Source organism: Pristiophorus japonicus, unplaced genomic scaffold (assembly GCF_044704955.1).
Source record: "Pristiophorus japonicus isolate sPriJap1 unplaced genomic scaffold, sPriJap1.hap1 HAP1_SCAFFOLD_105, whole genome shotgun sequence".
Taxonomy (NCBI): domain Eukaryota; kingdom Metazoa; phylum Chordata; class Chondrichthyes; family Pristiophoridae; genus Pristiophorus; species Pristiophorus japonicus.
The window spans coordinates 1,780,464-1,795,440 of NW_027250702.1; the positions used below are offsets into that span (position 1 = coordinate 1,780,464).

General features: G+C 45.7%; 1 protein-coding gene across 1 annotated transcript; it reads left to right on the forward strand.

The window, feature by feature from the left end:
* The first annotated feature begins 1,129 nt into the window (after positions 1-1,129).
* On the forward strand, positions 1,130-12,298 carry LOC139241357 (probable G-protein coupled receptor 139). The gene is made up of 2 exons (XM_070869965.1): positions 1,130-1,157; positions 11,388-12,298. The coding sequence occupies exons 1-2, from the start codon at positions 1,130-1,132 to the stop codon at positions 12,296-12,298; spliced, it is 939 nt and encodes a 312-aa protein (XP_070726066.1).
* Positions 12,299-14,977: the final 2,679 nt, after the last annotated feature.

Genomic DNA, 14,977 nt, shown 5'->3' on the forward strand with positions numbered 1-14,977 from the left:
ATCAAACTAATACATTCACTCAAACTAATACAGACCCTCAAACTAATACCGACCCTCAAACTAATACAGACCATCAAACTAATACAGAACCTCAAACTAATACAGTCCATCAAACTAATACAGTCCATCAAACTAATACAGATCCTCAAACTAATACAGGCCCTCAAACTAATACAGTCCATCAATCAAATACAGTCCCTCAAACTAATACAGTCCCTCAAACTAATACAGTCCATCAAACTAATACAGACCCTCAAACTAATACAGCCCCTCAAACTAATACTATCCATCAAACTAATACTCTGGTGTATGTAGCACAAAAATCACTGACTACACACGGTCTTGTGTAAATCTAACTGCTGTGACGTTCGTCCTTTAGTGTTCATCTCCAGACTGCCTTCAGCCTTATATAGCACCTGTTGTAGTTACTACCACGGTTTCCCAACACAGCCCCCTCTGTGGTGTGGCATCGTGGACTGTATAAGTTTGATGGACTGTATTAGTTTGAGCGCCTGTATTAGTTTGAGGGACTGTATTAGTTTGAGGGTCTGTATTAGTTTGTGGAGGTGAATTAGTTTGAGGACGATTGACACAAATGATTCACTTAAATATTTTCACTGAATGGCTGCATTTAAGGAAGGCTGCTCCATCCTAGGTTGCAGTAGAGTAAAATTGAGGGGGCACTTGAACATTTGGAATGTAGTTTCTGAATGGCCATAGCAGAGTGAAAGTCATCAGTGGATCAATATCATATCTAGATATGGGCCTGATGTTGTTTCAAACAACAATCTGTTGCTGGCAGGATATAGAAGGCAATCTTCATTTGTTAATGGATATAATCAGAATTGTCCTGTCTTTGTTTTTTCCAATTTCAACTCCAAATGTATTCCATCACAATAGGGACTTTTCTCCAATGTCGTAATCTGTTTGTTCAAATTATAACAATAACCAATTTGAGCGATGTCGTAACCTCAATGTCCCTGTGGTGATTATGCAGGGTATAAATTGAATGCTCTGGATTGTATCTCCACAGAGTATAATACTGGGAGATTGCCTGCAGAGCGAAGGGGCACATCGCCTCACACAGAAAATGTATCAGACTGTTAGATTAGCAAGGCAAATATGCTACATGATCATTGCCGTCACCGGCGTTCCTGGTAAGTGACTATAACCATTGAAGTTGTGTAAATCTCTGCATGGACTGGTCTCTGGTTTTTCTCTGTGACTGATAATGTTAAATGTTGGTGCAGTGGTCACTGTTATACAGACACACGATCAGTGATACCATTCTATGAAGTCAATTGTGCTCAATTACATCTGCAGTTTGATTCCTTTGTCTCACTTGATATAAACATCTGCTTGCAACTAAGAGGCTCATTGAATTATCAAGTTATGCCTTGAGTGGAACATCGTGTAGTTGTAACAGTCCTCAGTGCAGCAACTCTCTGAGAGAAGGTTTTACTGGCAGTGTGTGTCACTGTAGGATATACTGAGTGTGGGTCACTCACCGGTGTGGAATACCATACCCGAGTGACCATGTTTTACTGAGAGTGTGAGTCACTGCAGGATATACTGAGTGTGGGTCACTAACCGGTGTGGAACACTATACCCCAGTGACCATGTATTACTGGGAGTATGTATAACTGTAGGATATACTGAGTGTTGGTCACTAACCGGTGTGGAACCCCGTACCCCAGTGACTGTGTATGACTGGGACTGTCTGTCAGTGTAGGATATACAGAGTGTGAGTCACTAACCAGTATGGAACACAGTACGCCAGTGAGCATGTATTAATGTGAGTGTGTGTACCTGTAGGATATACTGAGTGTGGGTCACTAACCAGAGTGGAACAGTGTACCCCAGTGAACATGTATTGCTGGGAGTGGGTGGCACTGTAGGATATACTGAGTGTGGGTCACTAACCGGTGTGGAACAGTGTACCCCAGTTACTATGTATTACTGGGAGTGTGAGTAACTGTAGGATATACTGATTGTGGGTCACTAACCGGTGTGGAACACCATACCCCAGTGACCATGTATTACTGGCAGTGTGTATCACTGTAGGATATACTGAGTGTGGTTCACATATCGGTGTGGAACACCGTACCCCAGTGACCATGTATTACTGGCAGTGTGTATCACTGTAGGATATATTGAGTGTGGTTCACATATCGGTGTGGAACACCATACCGCAACGAACATGTATTACTGGGAGTGTCTGTCACGGTAGGATTTACTGAGTGTGGGTCACTAACCGGTGTGGAACACCGCATCTCCGTGACCATGTATTACGTGGAGTGTGTGTTACTGTAGGATATACTGAGTGTGGGTCACTAACCGCTGTGGAACACGGTACTCCAGTGACCATGTATTACTTGGAGTGTGTGTCACTGTAGGATATACTGAGTGTGGGTCACTAACCGGTGTGGAACACTGTACATCAGTGACCATGTATTACTGGTAGTGTCTGTCACTGTAGAATATACTGAGTGCAGGTCATTAACCGGTGTGGAACACAGTACCCCAGTAACCATGTATTACTTGGAGTGTGTATGTCTGTAGGATAGACTGAGTGTGGGTCACTAACCGGTATGGAACACAGTACCCCAGTGACCATGTATGACTGGGAGTATGTATCACTTTAGGATAGACTGAGTGTAGGCCACTAACCGCTGTGAAACACCATACCCCAGTGACCATGTATTACTGGGAGTGTGTATGACTGTAGGATATACAGAGTGTGAGTCACTAACCGGTGTGGGACACAGTACCTCAGTGACCATGTATTAATGGGAGAGTGAGTCACTGTAGGATATAGTCAGTGTGGTTCACTAACCGGTGTCGAACACTGTACCCCAGTAACCGTGTATTACTGGGACTGTCTGTCACTGTAGGATACCTGAGTGTGGGTCACTAACCAATGTGAAACACTGTTCTCCAGTGATCATTTACGCGGAGTCAGAGGAAATGTATTACCATGGATTGAAAATTGGCTGGCTACCACAAAGCAGAGAGTCTGGATAAATGGATCCTTTTCAGGTTGGAAATCGGTGGTTAGTGGAGTGCCAAAGGGATCGGTGCTGGGAACACAACTGTTTACAATATATATAGATGATCTGGAAGAGGGGACGGAGTGCAGTGTAACAAATTTGCAGATGACACTAAGATTAGTGGGAAAGCGGGTTGTGTCAAGGACACATCGAGGCTGCAAATAGATTTAGAGAGGTTAAACGAATGGGCTAAGGCTTGGCAGATGGACTACAATGTCGGAAAGTGTGAGGTCATTCACCTTGGAAAATAAACAGTAAAAGGGAATATTATTTGAATGGGGAGAAATTACAACATGCTGCGGTGCAGAGGAACCTGGGGGTCCTTGTGCATGAATCCCAAAAGGTTAGTTTGCAGGTGGAGCAGGTAATCAGGAAGGCGAATGGATTGTTGGCCTTCATTGCGAGAGGGATGGAACACAAAAGCAGGGAGGTCCTGCTGCAATTCTATAGGTTATTGGTGAGGTCGCACCTGGAGTGCTGCATGCAGTTCTGGTCACATTACTGAAGGAAGGATATACTAACTTTGGAGGGGGTACAGAGACGATTCACGAGGCTGAGTCTGGAGATTAGCGGGTTAACTTATGAAGATAGATTGAGTAGACTGGGTCTTTACTCGTTGGTGTTCAGAAGGATGAGGGGTGATCTTCCAGAAACATTTAAAATAATGAAAGGGATAGGCAAAATAGAGGCAGAGAGGTTGTTTCCACTGGTCGGGGAGACTAGAACTAGGATGCAGAGCCTCCAAATACGGGGGAGCCTACTGAAAACCGAGTTGAGAAGGAATTTCTTCTCCCAGAGGGTTGTCTATCTGTGGAATTCTCTGCCCAAGGAAGCAGTTGAGGCGAGCTCATTGAATGTATTCAAATAACAGATAGATAGATTTTTAACCAAAAAGGAAGCAAGGGGTTTGGGGAGCGGGCAGGTAAGTGGAGCTGAGTCCACGGCCAGATCAGCCATGATCTTGTTGAACGGCTGAGCAGGCTCGAGGGGCTAGATGGCCTACTCCTGTTCCTAATTCTTATGTTCGTATGTTCTAGTATATGTGTGGAACACCATACTCCAATGACCATGTATTACTGAGAGTGTGTGTCACTGTAGGATATATTGAGTGTGGATGACTCACCGGTGTAGAACACCGTACCTCAGTGACCATGTATTACTGGAAGTGTGTGTCACTGTAGGATGTACTGAGTGTGGGTCACTAACCAGTGTGGAACACTATACCCCAGTGAACATGTATAACTGGGAATGTGTGTCACTGTAGGATATACTGAGTGTGGGGCACTAACCGGTGTGAAACACTGTAACACCATTTACCATGTATTACTGGGAGTGTGTGTCACTGTCGGATATACTGAGTGTGGGTCACTAACCAGTGTGGAGGACCATACCCCAGTGAACATGTATTATTGGGAGTGTGTGTCACTGTAGGATATACTGAGTGTGGGTCACTACCCGGTGTGGAACACCATAACACAGTGACCACGTATTACTCGGAGTGTGTTTCACTGTAGGAGAAACTGAGTGTGGGTCACTAACCGGTGTGGATCACGATAACCCAGTGACCACGTATTACTCGGAGTGTGTGTCACTGTAGGATATACGGAGTCTGGGTCACTAACCGGTGTGGAACACCATAACACAGTGACCACATATTACTCGGAGTGTGTGTCACTGTAGGATATACTGAGTGTGGGTCATTAACCGGTGTGGAACACCGTACACCATTGACCATGTATTACTGGGAATGTGCGTCTCTGTAGGATATACTCAGTGTGGGTCACTAACCGGTGTGGAACACTGTACACCATTGACCAAGTATTACTGGGAGTGTGTGTCACTGTGGGATACACTCAGTGTGGGTCACTAACCGGTGTGGAACACTGTACACCATTGACCAAGTATTACTGGGAGTGTGTGTCACTGTGGGATATACTCAGTGTGGGTCACTAACCGGTGTGGAGGACCATACCCAGTGACCATGTATTACTGGGAGTGTCTTTCACTGTCGGATGTACTCAGTGTGGGTCACTATTTATTCTACTTCCGCTTCTGAGGCGTACCCTCGGACTCGAGGATTACTCGATTCCATACTAACAATTATTTCCCAGAGTGCTGAAGAGTCCAATGCATGACCTGCATTCTCTGTCACAAATGGGGCAGACGCTGGTTGAACGAACGGCAGTGTGGGGTGCCCGGGTTGCTGCGCACTCCTTCCGCTATCTACGCTTGGCTTCAGCTTGCTCTGGGCGATGAGAATCGATGTGCTCTGCACCGCACGGATGCTTTTCCTCCACTTGGGCTGTCTAGGGCCAGGGATTACCAGGTATAGGAGGGGCCGTTGCAATTATTAAAAGAGGTTTGGAGTGTTTCATGGTAGCTTTCTTCTGCCCACCTTACAATTCGCTTACAATAACGAATCAGCGTGTGGAGCGTTTGCTTTTTGGATCTAATGTCAGGCATGCCGACGATGTGGCCCGTCCAACGGAGCTGATCGAATGTGGTCAATGCTTCGCTGCTGGGGATATTAACCTGACCGAGAACACTGATGTTGGTGTGCCACTCCGGCCAATTAATTTGCAGGAAATTGCGGAGACTGCGTTGGTACTTCTCCTGTGCTTTGTGGTGTCTGCTGTAAATATTCCATGTCTCTGAACCATATAGGAGGGCCGTGTCGACCATGAGCTTTGTCCTGGGTTTGAGGTCCTGGTCTTCAAACACATTCTTCCTCAGGCGTCCGAAGTCTGCACAGACACACTGAAGGCAATGTTGGACTTTGCCATCAAAGTCTGCCTTTGTTGACTGTAGGCTCCCGAGGTCTGGAAAATGGTCCAATTGTACAGTAAACCCGAGCATCCCTGAAACTCGCAGCGGATGGCGAGTTTCCCTGCGCCTGTCGCCGCTGATACATTCTGAGTGCCCCATTTACAATTTAATTCACTCGCCATTCACACTGGAAGTCGTCTCGCCCTCACGGGCTTTGGGCTGGGAATGAAAACCCTTGCAGGTTGCTGATCCTGATAGTGACCCCAGTGCACTGCCCCTGCTGAAAGTACAAGTGCTGGACCTCTGGTCTGAACAATATTCTATCTCCACTCTCCAATGGTCCAGGTATGGGAGCTCGGATGGTCCCTTGCTATGCTGCCTTTTCTTGGGATACAGGGAACCTTCGTTGTTCCAATTCTACTCCGGTCCCCTCCTTCACATATTGTTCAGGTACATTGATGACTGTGTTTGCGCAATTTCATTTTCTAGCCATGACGTGGAAAATGTCCTAACTCGCACAAAGTCATGATCAGCCATCACCTCAGCTCTGTGCTTTCTGACATACATTGGCTCCCGGTTAATGAACGCTTCGATTTTGAAAATGATCATCCTTGTTCACAAATCTCTCCATGGCCTTGCAGCTCCCTATCTCTATAATCTTATTCTGCATCATAACCCCTCAAGCTATCTCCGCTCTTCAAATGCTGTCCTTTCGAACATCCCTCATTATACTGCTCAACCATCAGTGGCCTTACCTTTAGCTATTTGGGCCCTAAACTCTGGAAGTCCCTCCTTAAACCTCTTTTACCAAGCTTTTGGTCATGTGCTTTAATTTCTTATTTTTTATCTCGGTGTCCCATGTTTCTGTGTTGTCCTGTTAAGACTGTTCTGAAGCACCTTGGGATGTTTAACAAAATTAAAGGCGTGATAGAAATAAAAGTTATTGTTATTATTATTAATAATATAGTTATTATTAATATTAGTAATAATCATTATTCTAATTATGCAGTCAACCTTGCTTCTAATTTACGCCCCTCTGTCTCCTTCACATGCTCCGTCTGACACTACCCTCCCCTTCCTCGACATCTCTAAGTCCATTTCTGAGGACAGGCTCTCGACAAATATCTACCATAATCCGGCAGAGTGCTCCAGCTACCTTGATGATATGACCTCTCACCCAGCTTGCGGGAAGGACTCTATTACATTCTCCGAGTGTCGCTGCCTGCGTTGCATCTGTTCCGATGATGCCACCTCCCACACCAGTGCTTACAACATGTCTTCCTTTTTCTGAGCTGAAGATACCCGCCTTCTGTGGTCCTGATCATGTGGGCCTGTAACCTAGTGTGGAAAGGGTAGGAGAGGAGGGAGGAGGCAGAGTCATGGAGACAGTGACCAGTTGAGTCAATAACGCGGGCTGAGGGTCTACAGTAATGGTGTGGTTTCCCGGTCCCCGATCCTCACTGGTTGATTATCTTCCTGCAGTGACCATGCACTGTTCAGCGAAGGTTCATCAGGCTGGTTCCTGAGATGAAGGTCTTGTCTTATGAGCAAATGTTGAGCAGGCTGGGCCTATAATCGTTGGAGTTTCGAAGAATCAGCGGTAATCTTATTGAAACGTATAAGATTCTAAGGGGGCTCGACAGGGTAGATGCAGAGAGGGTGTTGCCCCTCGTGTCGGAATCTAGAACTAGGGGTCATAGTTTCAGAATGTTCCCTATGTTGGGGAAGTCCAGAACCAGGGGACACAGTCTAAGGATAAGGGGTAAGCGATTTAGAACCAAGATGAGGAGAAACTTCTTCACTCAGAGAATTGTTAACCAGGGGAATTCCCTGCCACATGGTGTTGTTGATGGCAGTTCATTGGATATATTTATGAGGGAGTTAGTTATGGCCCTTACGGCTAAAGGGATCAAGGGGTATGGAGAGAAAGCAGGAAAGGGGTAAAGAGGGAATGATCAGCCATGATCTTATTGAATGGTGGTGCAGGCTCGAAGGACCGGATGGCCTAATCCTGCACCTGTTTTCTATCTTTCTATGTTACCATTAATTTTGCCGACCCGCCCGCTGGGGTGGCTCGGCTTCCCTCCCACTGCCCCGTCTCTGCTAAACTGGGAAGTAGCGGGTTGGAGGTAGGTTGCATTGGGATGATATACGTTAGGAATCGCAGGATAGCGCAGATGAATACGTGGCTTGAGCAGTGGTGCAGCAGGGAGGGATTCAAATTCCTGGGGCATTGGGACCGGTTCTGGGGGAGGTGGGACCAGTACAAACCGGACGGTCTGCACATGGGCAGGACCGGAACCAATGTCCTAGGGGGAGTGTTTGCTAGTGCTGTTGGGGAGGATTTAAACTAATATGGCAGGGGGATGGGAACCAATGCAGGGAGACAGAGGGAAACAAAAAGGAGACAAAAGCAAAAGACAGAAAGGAGATGAGAAAAAGTGGAGGGCAGAGAAACCCAAGGCAAAGAACAAAAAGGGCCACTGTACAGCAAAATTCTAAAAGGACAAAGGGTGTTAATAAAACAAGCCTGAAGGCTTTGTGTCTTAATGCAAGGAGTATCCGCAATAAGGTGGATGAATTAATTGCGCAAATAGATGTTAACAAATATGATGTGATTGGGATTACGGAGACGTGGCTCCAGGATGATCAGGGCTGGGAACTCAACATTCAGGGGTATTCAACATTCAGGAAGGATAGAATAAAAGGAAAAGGAGGTGGGGTAGCATTGCTGGTTAAAGAGGAGATTAATGCAATAGTTAGGAAAGACATTAGCTTGGATGATGTGGAATCTATATGGGTAGAGCTGCAGAACACCAAAGGGCAAAAAACGTTAGTAGGAGTTGTGTACAGACCTCCAAACAGTAATAGGGATGTTGGGGAGGGCATCAAACAGGAAATTAGGGGTGCATGCAATAAAGGTGTAGCAGTTATAATGGGTGACTTTAATATGCACATAGATTGGGCTAGCCAAACTGGAAGCAATACGGTGGAGGAGGATTTCCTGGAGTGCATAAGGGATGGTTTTCTAGACCAATATGTTGAGGAACCAACTAGGGGAGAGGCCATCTTAGACTGGGTGTTGTGTAATGAGAGAGGATTAATTAGCAATCTCATTGTGCGAGGCCCCTTGGGGAAGAGTGACCATAATATGGTGGAATTCTGCATTAGGATGGAGAATGAAACAGTTAATTCAGAGACCATGGTCCAGAACTTAAAGAAGGGTAACTTTGAAGGTATGAGGCGTGAATTGGCTAGGATAGATTGGCGAATGATACTTAGGGGGTTGACTGTGGATGGGCAATGGCAGACATTTAGAGACCGCATGGATGAATTACAACAATTGTACATTCCTGTCTGGCGTAAAAATAGAAAAGGGAAGGTGGCTCAACCGTGGCTATCTAGGGAAATCAGGGATAGTATTAAAGCCAAGGAAGTGGCATACAAATTGGCGAGAAATAGCAGCGAACCTGGGGACTGGGAGAAATTTAGAACTCAGCAGAGGAGGACAAAGGGTTTGATTAGGGCAGGGAAAATGGAGTACGAGAAGAAGCTTGCAGGGAACATTAAGGCGGATTGCAAAAGTTTCTATAGGTATGTAAAGAGAAAAAGGTTGGTGAAGACAAACGTAGGTCCCCTGCAGTCAGAATCAGGGGAAGTCATAACGGGGAACAAAGAAATGGCAGACCAATTGAACAAGTACTTTGGTTCGGTATTCACTAAGGAGGATACAAACAACCTTCCGGATATAAAAGGGGTCAGAGGGTGTAGTAAGGAGGGGGAAGTGAGGGAAATCTTTATTAGTCGGGAAATTGTGTTGGGGAAATTTATGGGATTGAAGGCCGATAAATCCCCAGGGCCTGATGGACTGCATCCTAGAGTACTTAAGGAGGTGGCCTTGGAAATAGCGGATGCATTGACAGTCATTTTCCAACATTCTATTGACTCTGGATCAGTTCCTATGGAGTGGAGGGTAGCCAATGTAACCCCACTTTTTAAAAAAGGAGGGAGAGTGAAAACAGGGAATTATAGACCGGTCAGCCTGACCTCAGTAGTGGGTAAAATGATGGAATCAATTATTAAGGATGTCATAGCAGTGCATCTGGAAAATGGTGACATGATAGGTCCAAGTCAGCATGGATTTGTGAAAGGGAAATCATGCTTGACAAATCTTCTGGAATTTTTTGAGGATGTTTCCAGTAAAGTGGACAAAGGAGAACCAGTTGATGTGGTATATTTGGACTTTCAGAAGGCTTTCGACAAGGTCTCACACAAGAGATTAATGTGCAAAGTTAAAGCACATGGGATTGGGGGTAGTGTGCTGACGTGGATTGAGAACTGGTTGTCAGACAGGAAGCAAAGAGTAGGAGTAAATGGGTACTTTTCAGAATGGCAGGCAGTGACAAGTGGAGTGCCGCAAGGTTCTGTGCTGGGGCCCCAGCTGTTTACATTGTACATTAATGATTTAGACGAGGGGATTAAATGCAGTATCTCCAAATTTGCGGATGATACTAAGTTGGGTGGCAGTGTGAGCTGCGAGGAGGATGCTATTAGGCTGCAGAGTGACTTGGATAGGTTAGGTGAGTGGGCAAATGCATGGCAGATGAAGTATAATGTGGATAAATGTGAGGTTATCCACTTTGGTGGTAAAAACAGAGAGACAGACTATTATCTGAATGGTGACAGATTAGGAAAAGGGAAGGTGCAACGAGACCTGGGTGTCATGGTACATCAGTCATTGAAGGTTAGCATGGAAGTACAGCAGGCGGTTAAGAAAGCAAATGGCATGTTGGCCTTCATAGCGAGGGGATTTGAATACAGGGGCAGGGAGGTGTTGCTACAGTTGTACAGGGCCTTGGTGAGGCCACACCTGGAGTATTGTGTACAGTTTTGGTCTCCTAACTTGAGGAAGGACATTCTTGCTATTGTGGGAGTGCAGCGAAGGTTCACCAGACTGACTCCTGGGATGGTGGGACTGACCTATCAAGAAAGATTGGATCAATTGGGCTTGTATTCATTGGAGTTCAGAAGAATGAGAGGGGACCTCATAGAAACGTTTAAAATTCTGACGGGTTTAGACAGGTTAGATGCAGAAAGAATGTTCCCAATGTTGGGGAAGTCCAGAACCAGGGGTCACATTCTGAGGATAAGGGGTAAGCCATTTAGGACCGAGATGAGGAGAAACTTCTTCACCCAGAGAGTGGTGAACCTGTGGAATTCTCTACCACAGAAAGTAGTTGAGGCCAATTCACTAAATATATTCAAAAGGGAGTTAGATGAAGTCCTTACTACTCGGGGGATCAAGGGTTATGGCGAGAAAGCAGGAAGTGGGTACTGAAGTTTCATGTTCAGCCATGAACTCATTGAATGGCGGTGCAGGCTAGAAGGGCTGAATGGCCTGCTCCTGCACCTATTTTCTATGTTTCTATGTTTCTATGTTGCATGTTAACTCCTGAGCCGATGTCCACCCGACTGTTTTGGTGCGAAATGACAGGCCTTACTCTCTGGGCTCAGTCACCGACAATGTGTGACCAATAATTGACTGTCTCTTTTCCCTTCTGTTTATTACAGTGAATTTAGTGGCGATTGTGGTCCTGTCCCGGGGAAAGTGCGGTCTGTCCACCTGCACCACTCGCTACCTGGTTGCCATGGCAGCGGCGGATCTACTGGTGGTCATCACTGCGATCATACTGTACCGGATCAGTTGGTATTATTTCCCGTGGTCTTTCCTGGGTATCACCCCTGTGTGTCGCGTTATACGTCTCCTGTCCTGTGTAGCCACTGACTGTTCTGTCTGGTTCACCGTCACTTTCACCTTTGATCGATTTGTGGCCATTTCTTGGCAGAAGCTGAAAACCAAATATTGCACCGGGAGAACTGCGGCTGTGGTCCTGGCAACAAGCTGCATTCTGCTCTGCTCAAAAAACATTCCTCACTACTTTACAATTGTACCTGGATATATAATCGACAATGTTCAGTGGTTCTGTTATTCAATGCCAGCCTATTATACTGAGCCCGGATGGCTGGGATTTGACTGGTTTGATACGGTATTAACACCACTGCTCCCATTCGCTGTAATTTTGTTGCTCAATGCTCTGACAATCAGACACATTTCAGTGGCCAGTCGAGTCCGGAGGGGTCTGAGGGGTGAGAGCAAGGGGGGGAATGGCAGTGACCCAGAGATGGAGAGCAGGAGGAAGTCTGTCATTTTACTCTTCACCATATCCGGCAGCTTCATACTGCTGTGGCTGATATTTGTTATAGAATTCTTATATTATAGCATTGCAGGAATACATCCCGCTGATTACAATGTTTCTTTATATACCTTTCGACAAGTCGGATATATACTGCGGAATTTAAGTTGCTGCACAAACACATTTATTTACGGGGTGACCCAGTCCAAGTTCAGAGAACAGTTGAAGAGCGCGGTGAAATATCCGTTTACATCGATTATACAATTAATTAATAAACAGAACAACTGAGCACAGGCCAGAGGCGGGTCCCAGTCCAGGAATATAATATTTAGCCCCAGACTTCCATCCCCTGAATTACACCAGGAATGGCTGGTGATCTGATAATACACCCAGCGACCTGTTTAGGACACGGCACTGTTTCTGATTGACATGTCCCACCTTGTCTTTCTGGTCAGCACCACGAGCTTGTTGCATTCTGTCAGAGTTCTTCTGTAAAGGGTCACTGCAGCTATTTAGTGAAGGAATTCATTGCAGCTTCCAGAGTGAGAGGCTCGTCAATAGTTAGGTCGGCAGAGTGGAGCTGTAGTTCAGAGGATACATTACATAGAATAGACAGCACAGAAACATATAGTTCGGCCCGACTAGTCTGTGTTGGTGTTTATGCTCCAGACCAGTCTCCTCCCATTGCAAAAACGTCGTCTCAGCCTCTCAGCATATCTTTTATTTTATGTTCTCTCATTTACTCGTCTAGTTTCCCTTTGACAGCATCTGAACTATGTATCTCAACCACTTCCTGACGTAGGGAGTTCCACATTCTAACCACTCTCTGAGTAAATACATTGTTCTTTATTTCCCTATTGGTGTTATTAGTGATTATCTTGCATTTATGGTTCCACAGATTTGGATGCTCCCACGAGTATAAACTTTTCTGTCACCGTCGACCCGGTCCAAAACAATCATAATTTTCAAGACTTCGATCAGGACTCCTCTATGTTCTCTGTCTTCTACAGGAACCAAGCACAACCTGTTCAATCGTTCCTGATAACTGTAATCTTTCAGTTCTAGTGCAGTCCAACCAAACATTTGTGAGACCGTACTAGTGGCCCCCATCACCATCTCCATTGCCCTAGCCACCGACTCCATCCCTCTTCCTGTCAGCAGTCTAAGGCTGAACCCAGCCGTTCGCAACCTTAGCGTCTTATTTGAGCAGGAGATGGTATTCCGTCCCCATATCCACTCCTTCACCAGGACGGCATCTTTGTGCCTCTGTTGCAGTTAATTTGCTGCTCAAAACTTCATCCGTGCCATTACCAGCTCTGGATATGACTCCTCCAATGCTCTCCTGTGTGGCTTCCAATCTCCCACCATCCATATACCTCAGCTCATCCAAAACTCTGCTGCCTGTGCCCCTGACTTGCACCTTATCGCAATACCCCATCACACCTGTGCTCGCTGACCTACATTGGCTCCCTGTCCGACAGCGCCTCAATTTTAAAATGATCATTCTTGTTTTCAAATCACTTCATGGCCTCTGCAACCTACACAAGTACTTAGTCCTCCTGAAATCTCTGTGCTGCTCCAAATCTGGCAGATTGCACATCCCCGATTTAAACTTCTCCACCAATGGCAGGCATGCTTTCAGCAACCTGGGTCCCAAGTTCTGGGAATCTCTCCCTACACCTCTCCACATCTAATTCTCCACCTCCTTCAGCTGCCTAGGTCCCAAGCTCTGGGATTCTCTCCCTAAACCTCTCCACCTCACGAACTCCCCTCCTCCTTCAGCTGCCTCGGTCCCAAGCTCTAGCATTCCCTCCCTAAACCTCTATTCGTCTCTAACTCTCCTCCTCCATTAAGATTCCCCTTAAGACTAAATATTTGATGAAGATTATTTGCTAAAACCTCCTTTTGTGCCTCGATGTCAAGATGTCCTTTATTCCCTGTTGGATTTATTAACGGCTGTCTTCAATCTATGTCCCTGAGTTTTGGTATCTCCCACAAGTGGAAACATCTTTTCTCCCTCTACCCTATCAAAGCCTTTCATATCCTGAAAGACACAATCTGACCATCCCTCAGTCTTCTCTTTGCTAAACAAAAGAGCCACGGCCTGTTCAACATTTCCTGATAAGTACACCCTCTCAGTTCTGGTATCATTCCAGGAAATACACTTTGCACCTTCTCCAGTGCCGCGATGTCATTATATAATATTTACACCAAGGATCCAATCAAGTTTACAAAACTTCAATGTTTTACAATTCTATCCCTCGAGACACGAACAAAAGCCTGTTCTTTGTTTTTTATGGATTGATGAACCTCCAGCGCTGCATTTAGTGATTGGTGTAAATGTACTGTCCCATCCCTCTGTTCCTTATTCCTGTTTAGATAATTATTTTCCAAGGAGACTGTCACTTTCATATTCTTCCTATTAAAACGCACCAACTCACACTCCTCTATATTGATGTATTGTGTTCCTAACACAGATGAGACTGCACACAGTGTGATTAAAGTAACAGTGACCTAAGTCTTTATTAAGACACTCCTGAGTGAGGAACAGGCCTTAGAGGCCGGCTTATATACAGTGCTCCCAAGGGATGCTGGGATCCCTTGGGACTTCAGGGGATGCGCTCCCTGGTGGTGGAACATGGGAGTGCATGCTTTACAGATACACAACAGAAGTTCCTTTGCAAATTACACGCCCAGTTTGCAAGTTTATTAATGTATTCAATGCTTTTTGCCGCTTAGCTCCACAGTGTTAACGATACACGCCCATTGTGGAAGCATCCACAAAATTTGAAATTTCACTGCCGCTTCCCGAGTCCGAATGGTTATGTAAATGTTGAACAGGAGTGGTCCCAGCACCGATGCTTGTGGAACATCACTTCTCACCTTTGCCAGTTTCGCTGCTTTTGATTTAAATTGGCTTAGAAATAAACCCTAATTCACTGTTTCATTTGAATCGCTTTGCTGACC

Excerpts from the sequence above, each read along its gene's own strand:
- LOC139241357 (XM_070869965.1), top strand. The coding sequence starts at position 1,130 with ATGATCATTGCCGTCACCGGCGTTCCTG. Across the intron at positions 1,158-11,387 it reads TGCCGTCACCGGCGTTCCTG|TGAATTTAGTGGCGATTGTG; the intron begins GTAAGTGACTAT and ends TGTTTATTACAG.